This window comes from Schistocerca cancellata, chromosome 2 (assembly GCF_023864275.1).
Source record: "Schistocerca cancellata isolate TAMUIC-IGC-003103 chromosome 2, iqSchCanc2.1, whole genome shotgun sequence".
NCBI classification, from domain to species: domain Eukaryota; kingdom Metazoa; phylum Arthropoda; class Insecta; order Orthoptera; family Acrididae; genus Schistocerca; species Schistocerca cancellata.
Window position 1 is genome coordinate 330078651 of NC_064627.1, and position 14490 is coordinate 330093140.

A 14490-nucleotide genomic window follows, 5' to 3' on the forward strand; every position below is an offset into this window, starting at 1 on the left:
CAATTCATACTTCCTGTATAACAAAGTTCCAACCCCTAGTAGGATAAGAGATATGGATGATTTTGGTCAGATCACTGATATCAGTGAATGTGCAATGGCCTGGAGTTTTTTCTGAGTTCTGTCCTTCCTATCTCCATCTTCCTTTCTTTTAATAGCAGGAATGGTTGCAATGTCCAACGTAAATGTGGAACAATCTGGGACATCTCCATTCACACTACTTAAAAACATATCACGAAAGGGATACTTACCTAGAGAATATATTTCTCACTTCATGTCCTCATGTATAATTCCTGCAGCTGCTTTCACCATCAGCATATGTTTCTCATTCATGTGAGTTTACTTGGACTGATACCAATTATTTCTCTGTATGCTGTAGCCTGTGTTTTGGAAGCACATTTTTTACTGGTTTTGAATTGTTTGGTTCTAGGTACCACAATTATCTTTAAATATTCCAGACAACTTTAGAAGTATATATCTCTTTCTGGGAACAACTCCTTCTTTTGTTTGGAGAATGTCTTCTACTGTAAACTGACACAAGTCATTTTCTTTCGTCCTCTTGATTATGAGGTCAATACACTCACTAATTTGAACTTCAGGCTGTCCACAAAAATTTAAAGCTGTTGAAGAAATGGAGGAAGAAATGCATGTGACAGGAACTGTAGTTCCTTCCTTCCACTGCTACTACATCTGTTCCAGTGCTGAGCCTCTGTAAAATACCCTCACCTCATTCATATTCTCTGTCTGCAGCAACAGTTGTTATGCTTTCTTTTTTTGTCTCCAAGTTCATTTTCTTCTGCACACTGTCTGTCTCTTCAGGGATGTTCCTCTAAAAACAAATAATACTTTCTTGAAGCCGAACTTGTTCACTTCATCTGTTGTGACATTTTCTGGATTTTTTACTTGTCTTTCAGCCTTGAGAACATTTGACTCCTTTGTGTAGAAATGTTGTCAACACTTTTTCTGGGTGATTACAGATGTCTGACGCTGTAGCCTTTTTCTTCTGCTGGTATCAACAAAGGTATTCAGTGCCTTTTCCTTTATCGTACCCTTATGTTAACGATTATCAACTGCATCACCACATATGAGACAAGTAGTGTCCACCATATCAAGACAACTTGCCTATGAATTACATACATGTCATTGTAGAATACACCAGATGGCCAGTCATTCAGCTCTCTTTCTCCATAACCGGTTCTCTGAGAGCAACAAAGGGAGACAAATTAATAGGTAACATTAGATACTCCTTTTATGATTACCACAAGCACAAGTAATTAATATAAAACACTGTAAATTATCTAATTTAAAAATTAAATTAACAATTAGAGCTTACTACGTAGGTATTGTGTATTGAACCACGGACCTAGAAACAATGGATGGTTCGTCCTGCCTTAGCCCTCAGCGGTCCACAATCCCACAACAGGACACAGCAGTCCAGCCTGAGCCCTGGAAACGTCTCATATCAGACGAGTGTAAGCTTAAATGTTCCCATGGAAGAGTAATGATGGTGTATGGATACGGGAGAACTTGTTTATGAAGGAATCGCCGACATAGTGTAACTGAGGCAGAATAAGGGGAACCAGCCCACATTCACCGAGGCAGATGGAAAACCACCTTAAAAACCATCCACAGGCTGGTCAGCACACCGGACCTCGACACAAATCCTCCGGGTAGATTCGTGCCGGGGACTGGTATGCCGTCCCGCTCGGGAAGCAGCATGTTAGACCGTGCAGCTAGCCAAGCATGCTAACTACCTAGGTAGATAGGTATCTAACTAAAATGCCCTTGAATTTGAATATCTGGACGAATGCATATGATTTGTCGTTCAAAAGTTTTATCAGGAATTTAGCAGAATATGATGAAATTTTTGTATGAAGTAGGCACTGAGTTACAAGGCATTGGAACATGAACAAGACTTATTATCGGCCAAGTTGGTTAAAATTGCTGATCGTTTGCGATTGATTTTGGCTAAACGGCTCAACCGATTCTAAGTAGTTTATTCGACAAGAAATTTTATGCTCTTTCGTTTTGATAGCTTAAGAATTTTCTGTAGGCTGTATTGTTTCCGAGTTGCAAGCGAAAAATTGTACAAAATCCAAAGACTTCGTAGTTTTTCGGCCCTTAAAAGTTTAACACAAGCCAGAAGCCATCGCAAACGGATTTAACTCTTATTCGAGATGCCTAATATCGATTAAAATTATTTCCAGCATTCGCATATTTATTGGCCAGCATGACCTTCTTTGAGATAATTTCCCTGGGCTGTCGCACTGTCAAATAAAAACTACAGTTATCGACGAAATAAAATGGCATCTCTGATACTGTTGTGATAGAAGACAAGTAAGTGATGCTACCTTTACGTTACTTCATATACGGATTCATTGAGAGACCCCCCAAGAGCTCAGATTTGCTTTATATTCCACTTCGTAGTCTTACATAATAAAAGAACAGTTGCATTGTTCTGAATGTGTATGCATAGCGAAATTTTTAGGCTAACAGTTATTCGAAGTTACGTGTCTACAATCGCACCTTCGAGAGGTGTATTCGTTCATAAATATTTGTATCTTTCGCATAGTGTCTTTGGTCATTCTTCTTTTTATGCCCAATAGAAGTAACCCGCGAAGTACGAAACATTCGACAAATAACATTTGGACCGTTGGATCGTCATTGCTACAAATATCCTCAAATGCCTGTCAGATCACTTTCAATGAAGCCCGAAGAAGAAAACGGAAGCAGAGTAGTGGTTTTTGCATCAGTGCCGAAACCTACCGACCTTTGTTGCATAGTTGCAAAGGTCAACGTTTCGGAAAAGCGCGATAGTTCCGCGAAATCTGACTATCAGTGGCAGATCCTGAAGTGCAGGTGAGCATATACAAACATTGATAAGTGATATAAATGTCGGTAGTCTTGTTAAAACTATATAAACAGATTTCTCGATAATCCTACAGTCGGAAAACTGGATATCAAAAGACAGCAACATAGAACGAACATCGCCAGATCTGTTCACAGGACGGCTACGAAGTACACATTAAATCACATCATATTATTGAATAATTTGTGTAGAGACATCCTTAAGCGCAGGTGGTGCGTCTTGTAGCTGATGCCTGTATACATTTCCGATAGAACACGGATGTCAGTAAACACGAAATTAATTTAATCGATAGGATAGATCGCGTGTGTCATTAAAATTTTATTTAGCATCGAGTTACTCACTTAATTAAAAGGATTTTAGCATTCTACTTCTTTGCCACTGTGATTCATCAGTTGCGGTGTAGGTGACAAACATGCGAAGCTAACAACTGCTCAACAGTAGCAGCCCATAATGGAGAGTTTTGATTGAAAAGAAGCCGTCGATGTACCGCTATCCGCTGAATGAATATGGTGGGTCATGTCTTACGGCTTAGACAAATTAGCGACGTGCTTAAATTGTTACGTCTTGCGTGGGCGGGGGGTGTTTCAGGCATCTGGAGCAAGTTAGGACACGCCTACATATTAATAAATAGAAACCGTGGTGAAATTCTGCACTCTGTATTAACAGTCGATAAAGTCCTATTTACCAGGATGTGGGGCAAGTCAGGATAGGCCTACACAATAATAATAAATGAAGGCCACAGTGGTAACTTAATTCAGTACCATGTATTGACAATCAATATAGTGCTATGTACTGATAGTCCCTTTAGAGGCGTCAAGAGACACAGTCTAAATACCAGGGAAAAGTTGCTGTGATAGAAGTCTTACTAAGATATTAAGTAGTTGCAGTTTATCCATTACGACTTGTTATATTATTACATCAGAAGTCTAAGAACATGTTTGCAGTGAACATTGTTAGTAGTTATGCTGTTTTCAACTATTGACTCAAAGTGATTAAATAATTATTAGTAGGAGTCACTAATAAAATACAGTTTTAATTTTCTGTTCATTCTACAAGGATTAAATTACGAGTTTCATTTTTTAATATGTCTGTTGACAGCTCAATAAAGACCTTTATAAGGGAATATCTTACAGAGATTTCCATGGTAACTGTTCATGTTTTGTTTGAGCAATTTCTATGTTAATCCTTTGTTTCTTTCCAGCTTTACAGTGATGTCATTAAGCTGAAATTTGACTGTGTCAGTGTTGTATGTGTTTTTATTGTGTTGACATTAAGGGTCACTCTTCCGCTGTTGGTAGTTATTAGTAGGATCAATCTGAAATTAACCTAACAGGGGATTAAGGGAAATCCATTGTCCCCACTCCTCTTGCCCCCATCCCTGCCCCCCTCCCTCCCCCATTCTTGGGAAAGACTCTGAACTAAGTACACTTCCTAATGAAAGCTGATTAATCTTGCTCCACTTCTGTCAGATTTCTCGAAAATAAAGCTGGGAATATTTTCCTTTTGTACAATGGGTCTGTGAATCATAACATAAAAAGTGGCTGTGTTTTAGCTTTTAGTGCCCCCACACTTATAAGGAGTCCTGCGAAACCCGACATTTCTGTTGTACTTGTAGGGATCAACTTACATTTGTTAGTAGAGTGAGTTACATTCAGTAAATTATAAACTGTCTCTGCTGTTTTGTTTGTGTATTTTACAGCGTTGTCTGCTATTTTAGGTGTGATGAACAACATGCAAGAGTCCACAACTGAAGAGAGGCTCCTGGTAGTCATTATGAGACTGCTAGATTAAGAAAAAATACATAACCTGTTTCTGATACCTACTTGGTTTTTTATACATTTATTGTCATATCATTCCATTTTTCTTGTATTTGTAGGTCCCTCCAAGATCTGAATCTCATCAGTTGCTTTTTTTCCTATAACATTTTCAACATCTTCCACATTTTCTTCTGTTTCTGAACACAAAGACTCCACATCACTATGTCCTGGTTCTAATTCTACTTCTGTTATTTGCATTACTTCTTCTAGATCTCATTAATTGTGTAAATCATATTTATTCTGTAACTTTAGCGTTTTCAACATGTACGTTTCGCAGCAAAATATGCTATAGTGTCAGAACTGAAGAAAACAAATAACAGAGAAAAGTATTTGACTGGAACTTATTACACACAACAGTACAATAAAATTTAAAACATTCATTTCACACTTGCACCAGTATAACTTTCTACAATGGTTGTTTATACATGTGTGTATTCTTGTCACACAGAATCCCAAGCAAAGTTCCAAAGGATTCAAATAAACATTTCCTTATTATTTTTTGTATAGATAAATTTACTTTAAAATTACAACAATGGTAGTGTTTAATGGGGATAGTTTAACAACATCACATAGTCTGAAAAATATAAACTAATTCAAGCAGCTATAAAGAATGAACTAGTCATGTTGTGGTCCCACAGTACCCCACTTGGTATACAGAAGGTTAATAGGAAAGACATCACGTTGATTAACTGTTCTGTCTGTTCTTGGTAGAATTTTTATACATTATGAATAATAACACACACAACACTAGTATAATATTCTACAATATTTATTATTCATTTCACAAACTGGTTGTTGGCTGTTACACCATTAACAGCCAAAAACCAGTTTGTGAAATAAACAATAAATATTGTAGAATATTACACCAGTGTTGTGTGGTTTTCATTCATAAAGAATAATTTTTGTGATTTCTTTGTCTGTCCTTCTGTCTTCAAATTTTTGAACTGATTTTACTTTATCATCTGAACTGTCTGTTTCACAAGAGATGTTTTTTTTCTGAATATTGCTGGTACTACTTGTAATATTTAAAAAAAAATCAAAAATGTGTCCAGTGGTCCTAGGAAATATATTGAAACTAGTTCACGCATTATGTTTGTTGTAAATGCAGTGACACTTGTAGATTCCACACTCACTATCTGGATGCACAGTTGTATGGTGCACTACAGAAGTCAGAAGATGCTAGGAACAGCAGAGAGTGCCCTCTTGGATGTGCGTGCAGCCTCTCTGCCGTGCACTCTACTGGCCAGCTGACGACTTATAGAATTCGGCCTGGCCAGCCTCACTGTCACTCGTATGTTGACATTTGATCTCTGTTTATCAGGCTAGTAGTGGAGTCAGTCCCTGAGAAGAGTCTCTTCATACAAGTATTCTAGGCATAGTAAAATCTTGTGTTTGTTATTATCTGAATGTTCTTGTGGTCAGAACACATTTGCGACTAGTAGGGTCATTTTTTCATATGCCTCATTGTGTGGTTGCTTTTCGCATCTTGTTGTGAAATGGAGTCTCTGCTTAAAACATTGATGCAATGAGAGATGGAACTTCTTATGGTCTTGCAACAGGCCAAGCAAGTGTTTCTCTCTCCTCCTTTGTCTTCGGCTGTGTATCTTCTTATGTTCCTGCCATTTGACAAGGTGGCAGGAGATTGGGAATCATACAAACACCACCATTTTCTTGCCTTCCCCATTGTGCACTGTGCACTGTTTTTGTCATTGATTTCTCATGCCTTGTATCAGGTGCTGCACTAGTTGGCCCTGTTGCAGGAACATTCCTCATTGTTGTTTGACAATTTATGCTCGTTATTGTGTTCCTGTTATCACTACCATGTGCATGCCATGGCTGCTAGTGTTGAATTCTACCAATGCAAGAAGCAGCCCCATCAGTCTTATTGTGCCTGGGCTGCAACCCTCCACGACCTCAGTCGCAAGTGCCATTTTGTCATAGCCAAGTGAAAAGAGCTGTATGCAGACATCATGGTTCGCGATTTTATCAATCACTGTGCCTCGAATAAGGAAGCCTTCCAATTAGAAAACCCCTCCCTCAAAGAGGATTTCCCCATTGCCCACACATATGAGGTTTCACAAGTTGTTGTTCAGCAGCTGGAAGCATGGTGCAATGAGGTACTGGGAGATCCGGCTGCATCCAGGGAGGACGATGTCATGACGGTGTTAACCGGCTGATCTGGCGGCTTCTGCACAGCTCGTAAAGAGCGTTACAGCCACTGCTTCCTGTTGCCATTGTGTACATCTTGTTACTCTCAACTTCATAGACCAAAGTGTCTCCAGAGTTGGACGACATGTCACAAGTGTCGAAAGAAAAGCCACATTGCAGTAGTGTGCAGCTCAAATGCATAGAACGCAGCATCAGAGAACATGGATACAGATATCCAGCAAGTGTCATACAGAGGACCAGTTCCCGGTCAGGATTCCAACAAACTGTTTATCAGCATTATGGTTCTCTCACAACAGCTGCACCAGCAGGTAGACACCGGGTGGCAGTTTGTGGCAGTTTCCCTGTTTAATGCCCAAATGTATTCAGAACTTGGCTCTCCACCACTGTTGCCAGTAAACAGGCACTTACAGGGATATGGTATGCAGCAAATTCCCTTGGTTGGCACTTCATGTCTATTGTTACTTATTTGTTAGTGATTCAGCCTGTTACCTATATTGTCATCCACGATGCTAGTTCAGCAAACCTTTCTGGGTTTGATGCCTTTCAACTCATTAGCTTTTCAGTCACGGACTCCATAAAGTTGGTATCTGACCAAATCCTCTGTCAGTTATTGGAATGTGCTTAAAATTTCAGGATATCTTTGTAGAAGGCCTAGGGTGTGATGCAGACTTTCAACCTCACATAATCTTGAAGCAGTCAGCTCATCCTAGATTTTTTTCTTGCTTGGCACATTCCTATAGCTGTGCTCTTTCAAGCCAAGACTGACTGAATCTCTCATGGCTGTAGTTCCCATTTTCTCTAGTGAATGGGTCACACCCCTTTTCGTGGTGAGGAAAACCTCTGGTAAACTGTGATTTTGCAGCTATTTTAAGGCCACCCTGAATTCATAGCCTGTAATCTACACACATCCAAAGTCAGGCCCAGACGAGTTGTTCACGTCCTTAGCAGGGTGTCAGTTCTTCTCCAAACTTGATCTTTCCAAAGCATATTGCCAGTTACCCTTAGATGAGGAGTACAAGCATATCATGGTACTTAATAAACCTTCCGGCCTGTATCAATACCAACAGTTGTCTGGTGTGGCGAGTGCCCCACAATTTTTCATCACTATTTGGAACAGGTCACATTTGCTTTTCAACTACCTGAATGACATTGTCATTACTGGACATACTACAAGCAGTACTTGTACAATCTCTGGGTCCTTTTCCAAAAACTCCAGGCCTTGGGTCTGCATTTTAGTCTGCAGAAGTCCAATTTTTTCCAACCCTCTCTTGAGTAACAGGTGCACACCATATCATGGTAGGGCACCCAACCACTGGCAAGTCTTGTCAGGGTGATTATGGATCTGCTACAGGCTCGCGGACATGTTTACTGGCCTGGCATTGACTGAGAGCTGGAGCATTTGGCTGCTGCAGGTCCCCAGTGTGCTAATCAAGGCTTCATCCTCTCCACAGCCTCCAGGAACCCAGCCCTGGGAACACATCCATGTGGATTTTGTGGGTCCATTTCTGGATGTGTTTTGGCTGTTTGTCATTGACATGTTTTCTCGTTTTCCATATGTGGTCCGGTGCTCCTCAGCCACTACCAAAGTCGCTACTGAGGCTCTTTTGGAAATTTTTTCTTTGAAATTTCTCGTGGTTACTCTAGTTTCTGACAACAGACATCAGTTCCTGCCTCAGGCATTTCATGGTTTCTGTGTGTGATTAGGCGTTTGCCACGTTTGCTCCCCTCCCTTTCTCCCCCAATCTAAGGGGGATCCTGAGTGCATAGTTCACGTGTTTAACACTCAGATGAAAAAATATCTGCAAGACTTCCATGCAGAGGAGGCATTACAGTTTTTTTCTCACAGCCTACTGGGTGACTCCTATTGGTTCTTGTAGCCCTGACAAGCTCCTTCACAGGCACAAGCCACGGACACTGCTCCACCTCCTCCATCTGGGACCTCACCCATCATTGTGTCCCACTGTACAAAGTTACCTGCCAGCGATGGCAGTCTAGTTGCATGGTTTTGGTCAGTGCCCCACTGGTTACTGGCAGTCATCGTGCATCAGAACAGCCACCATTCTACCCCCTCTGGACTGGAGGCTGGAGATCCAGCATCATCGAAATCAGCTGCGATTCTGGATAGCACCCTCCCCCCATGTGCTGGCCACACAACAACCTTCACCAGTGCCCCAATCGCTAGGTGCCACCTATCTGCTGGTGTTCCAACCTCATCTTCATCCTGCATCAGTGCCTGTGTGACTTCACAGCCTCAAGAAACAGCTCCAGTGCCCCTTCAGCCAGTGGACATGCCCCTTGCTGGTTTTATGCCTTCTGCATGGGCTTGGCACGTGCCGAAGTTGCCTCCACTTTCAACACCACCGCCAGCTGTCACCAGGATCCGAACTTGGACTGTCCATCACCAATACTGTCGTCTCATCCTCAGGCATGGGTGCATCAGTACACTCCACGCACCGGCCACTTTTGCACATATTCTAAGGTCTTCAGCGACTAGTAGTTTCTCTCACCTCCAGGACATCCATGTACATGGGTGATGCTGTCTCCACATTGCAGCCATCGCACCATACCCAGGGAAACAGCAATGCTCCACCACGAACAGCAGAGGGGCTTAGTGATCCATGTAGATCCCACACCCGTGATCCGAGTGCGCAGTTGTATGGCGCACCACAAAAGACAGAAGACACTAACACTGGTAGAGGGCGTCACTCTTGGATGCACATGCAGCCTCCCCACAGTGCACTCTGCCAGCCCGCCAGTGGCTTACAGAGTTGGACCCAGCCAACGTCACTCTCTGTCATATGTTGACATCTGGCCGATGTTTATCAGACCAGTAGTGCAGCCACTCTGTGGCAAGTGTCTTCTTGTACAAATATTGTAGATGTAAAAAAGTTACATGTGTGTTAGTATTTGTATGTTCTTGTGGTCAGAACAGTAAACTTCACTCCTGCTAATATTTTTCAAACTTTTACTAGAGTCATTTGGTGTTTCCTATTTAACATCCTCATTGTTTTCTGTAGTTAGTCCTGAGCTTCATAGCCAACCAAGTTATGTACTCAACAAGATGGTACAAGTTTAAGACACTAGGCTTACAGTCAGGGATAGTCACCCTGTTTACATGGGGCTCCCAAAACCAGACTTATAGACCAATTTCCCAATACTGCTTCTGGATGGTCACTTCAAAATCGATTCTGGAAATTCACTTTTGGTTGCTGGTTTTCCAGTCGCGCAATCAATTTTTGCTTCCATGTAGATGCTAATGGTTTTGAAACGTGCCTGGGCTGTCAGGTTTCATCTTGTTTTTAAAGATTTTTGGCTGATAAGGACAGATTGGCTTTTTGTATAGTGAAGGATAAGCAGAAATACTAGACTGAAGCTGTCTACATTTTGTCTTATTGAAAGGATTGTGCTGACTAAATCATGAACTGTAACAGCTGTTTTCCAGGTGCCATATGTAACCGGGCTAGCAAATCTGTTTCAGACCTTAACATGTAAACACGACAGGTAGAACAATTTCCGCAATGCAGTTTTCATCTTTCAGAAGATGTATCACACGTAAACATAGTGAGTGACATTCAAATCCGAATCTGGCCATGCAGATGTAGGTTTTCTGCCGAAATCAGATAAAGTGAATTTTGGTATGGCTCCTTTGAAATGGACAAAGTCAATTTCCTTCACCATCCTTGTTCTATCATATGTTCAGTACCTAATAATCTCAACAATGACAACATTAACCATAATTTTACAAGTTAGGTAATGTGATTTACTGTGTCATCACTTAACAATTCACTTACAACAGAGTAGACATTTTTTTGTTTAATTTATTTTTGTTATATGAAATTTTTACCTAAGATGGTACTACCATCTTGAGTTACTCATGATACTATTTTATAATTGATTAGTAGAATTTCTGAATCTTTCCTTTTTTCTGTGAGAATCTTTGTTCATGTTGACATACCTTCGTACATTTGTGAACTAACACAAATGCTTCATGCATCCTTCCATGCAGTTTAGCAGCATCTACTACTTCTGTCTCATACACAGCACTTCAAAGTAGCTCCATAAAAATAATGTGATGGATTTAGGGCTGGAGATTGGAGGCCATGACACAGGTCCACCCCAAAGAACTCAGTTGTTGCCAAAAGTAGTGCAGGAATATTATCTTGTATGAACTACATATTCAGTCATGTAGCAAACTAGATGTCTCCTGCAGTTTTGGTAATTTATCCTGTAGTAATGTTAGACAATCTATGCTGAAAAATCAAGGTTAGTGGATGTTACAAATAATACAGCTCCAGATATTTACTGGCAATGGTTCTTTATGGTTTTCTTCTAAAAGGGCATGCAGGATTCTCATTGACTAGATGTGAGTGTTGTGCGTCCATATGCCCCATGGGAAAGTGGTTACATTTTAGTTAATTGGACTTTTTCTGGAGTCGGCTGTTGGCAAGAGATCTGCTAGGAGAAGGAGATTTTCAGATAGTTTTACTGTTGGTGTTTGTAATAGATTTGACCAACTGTCAGAGTCTAGTGGAGAGGAATCTCTAGTAGTGGAGCTAAACTTCTTACTGTTGTTATTTATAGATCCCCAGACTCCGATTTCACAATGTTTTTGCTAAAGCTAGAGGAGGTTCTTGGTTCACTTTATAGGAAATACAAAAAGTTAGTTATATATGGTGACTTCAATATAAATTGTATAAGTGATTGTGCAAGGAAAAGGATGCTGGTAGACCTCCTTAATTCATATAATCTTATGCAAACCGTATTCTTTCCAACGAGAGTGCAAGGGAACAGTAGAACAACCATAGACAATATTTTTGTTCATTCGTCATTACTAGAAGGGCATTCTGTTAGCAAAATGGTGAATGGCCTTTCAGATCATGATGCACAAATTTTAAGTCTAAAAGATTTTTGTGCTGCAACACAGGTTAAATATAGTTACCAACTTTTTAGGAAAGCTGATCCAGTTGCTGTAGAGACTTTTGTAAACCTTATCAAGGAACAAGAGTGGCAAGATGTTTATAGTGCTGATACAGTAGACAATAAATATAATGCTTTCCTCAAGACTTTTCTCGTGCTCTTTGAAAGTTGCTTTCCGTTAGAACGTTCAAAACAGGGTACTAGCACAAACATGCAGCTTGGGTGGCTGACTAAAGGTATAAGAATATCTTGTAGAACAAAGTGGCAATTATATCAAAACGTTAGAAACAGTCACAATCTAAATGCAGTAGCCCATTACAAGCAGTATTGTAAGGTGCTTAAAAAAGTTATTAGGGAGGCAAAAAGTATGTGGTATGCAGATAGAATAGCTAAGTCTCAGGATAAAATTAAAACCATATGGTCAGTCGTAAAGGAAGTGGCTGGTCTGCAGAGACAGGTCGAGGATATAGAATCAGTGCGTAGTGGGAATGTCCGTGTTACTGATAAGTCGCATATGTGTACAGTATTTAATAATCACTTTCTGAATATAGCAGGTGAACTATATAGAAACCTAGTCCCAACAGGGAATCTTATAGTGCTCGTAGAAAAAAGTGTTCCGAGACTGTTACCTGAAATGTTCCTCCATGATACTGACAAGAGGGAGATTGAGTTAATAATTAAATCACTAAAGAGCAAGAACTCTCATGGATATGACGGGGTATCTAGCAGAATACTGAAGTATTGTTCCATGTATGTTAGCCCAGTACTTAGCCATATCTGTAACTTTTCCTTTAGGAGTGGTCGGTTTCCTGACCGATTAAAGTACTCGGTAGTGAAGCTACTTTATAAAAAGGGAGACAGGGATAATGTTGATAATTATAGACCTATTTCTATGCCATCGGTGTTTGCTAAAGTTATCGAGAGGGTTGTATATACAAGGTTACTGCAGCATTTAAATTCACATAATTTGCTGTCAAATGTACAGTTTGGTTTTAGAAATGGCTTAACAACTGAAAATGCTATAGTCTCTTTTCTCTGTGAGGTTTTGGACGGATTAAATAAAAGGTTGCGAACGTTAGGTGTTTTCTTTGATTTAACGAAGGCTTTTGACTGTGTTGACCACAAAATATTACTGCAGAAGTTGGAACATTATGGAGTAAGGGGAGTAGCTTACAATTGGTTCGCCTCTTACTATAAGAACAGAAAGCAGAAGGTAATTCTCCGCAATATTGAGAGTGGTAATGATGTTCAGTCCCAATGGGGCACTGTTAAATGGGGCAGTCCCCAAGGATCAGTGCTGGGGCCACTGCTGTTTCTTATTTATATAAATGATATGCCTTCTAGTATTACAGGTGATTCAAAAATATTTCTGTTTGCTGATGACACCAGCTTGGTAGTGAAGGATCTTGTGTGTAATATTGAAACATTATCATATAATGTAGTTCATGAAATAAGTTCGTGGCTTGTGGAAAATAATTTGATGCTAAATCACAGTAAGACTCAGTTTTTACAGTTTCTAACTCACAATTCAACAAGAACTGATATTTTAATCAGACAGAATGGGCATGTTATAAGCGAGACGGAGCTGTTGTGGAAAGCCCATGTTCAGGATCTTGTTCAGAAACTAAATGCCGCTTTATTTACCATTAGAACAGTATCTGAAATAAGTGACATTTCAACACGAAAAGTAGTCTACTTCGCATATTTTCATACGCTTATGTCATATGGTATTATTTTTTGGGGTAGTTCTGATTCAAAAAGGGTATTTTTGGCTCAAAAACGGGCTGTTCGAGCTATGTGTAGTGTAAGTTCGAGAACCTCTTGTCGACCCCTATTCAATAGTCTGGGAATTCTGACATTGCCCTCACAGTATATATATTTTTTTAATGTCATTTGCTGTTAGCAATATTAGCTTATTCCCAAAAGTTAGCAGTTTTCACTCATTTAATACTAGGCAGAAATCAAATCTCCATGTGGAATGCACTTCCTTGACTCTTGTGCAGAAAGGAGTGCAGTATTCTGCTGCATCCATTTTCAATAAGCTACCACAAGAACTCAAAAATCTTAGCAGTAGCCCAAACGCTTTTAAGTCTAAACTGAAGAGTTTCCTCATGGCTCACTCCTATTCTGTCGAGGAGCTCCTGGAAGAGCTAAAAAATTAAGCAAATTCCAGTGTTACATTCTTGATTTTCTTTATTTAAACTAATGACGTGTCGCCTGAATATGTTTCTTATATTTCATTTTATCTGTTTCTACAATCGTGTTATAATTTCATGTGTTGACTCGTTCCATGACCATGGAGACTTCTCCTTAATGTGGTCCCACGGAACAGTAAATAAATAAATAAAATAAATAAATCAATACATGCTTGTTTTATGCCTCTCCAGAAGTTCATGTTTTTGATAGTCAGCAGGCACAAGATTTTGATGGTGCTGTACATATGATATGGATGGTAAATTGTTTCCTTAAGGGTGTGCTTAAAAATCTACGAGTTCCATACTGTATTTGACATATTCTTGTCTGTGGTTCTTCCTTTACCATATGTACTAAACGCTCTTCTTTCCACAGACTAGCTGCAATGTGGTTCCCTTTATTCTGCCTAGTACAAAGGATCCTCTATTATACATCTGTCAACAGCAAAAAATATTTTTTGCATTTGGGAGCTGCATATACGATTGTTCCTTTTCACAGATGTCTGTCAGATCATGTGTGAAGGTGTAT

The 14490-nt window shown here is 39.9% G+C and overlaps 1 protein-coding gene across 1 annotated transcript in view; it reads left to right on the plus strand.

Moving 5' to 3' along the window:
* Positions 1–2680: 2680 nt before the first annotated feature.
* The window catches only part of LOC126153762 (uncharacterized protein C18orf63-like), a 183427-nt gene continuing 171617 nt past the window's right edge, over positions 2681–14490 (plus strand). The window contains exon 1 of the mRNA XM_049916092.1: positions 2681–2856. Within this exon, the coding sequence (XP_049772049.1) occupies positions 2681–2856 (176 nt within the window). The remainder of the gene's footprint in view (positions 2857–14490) is intronic.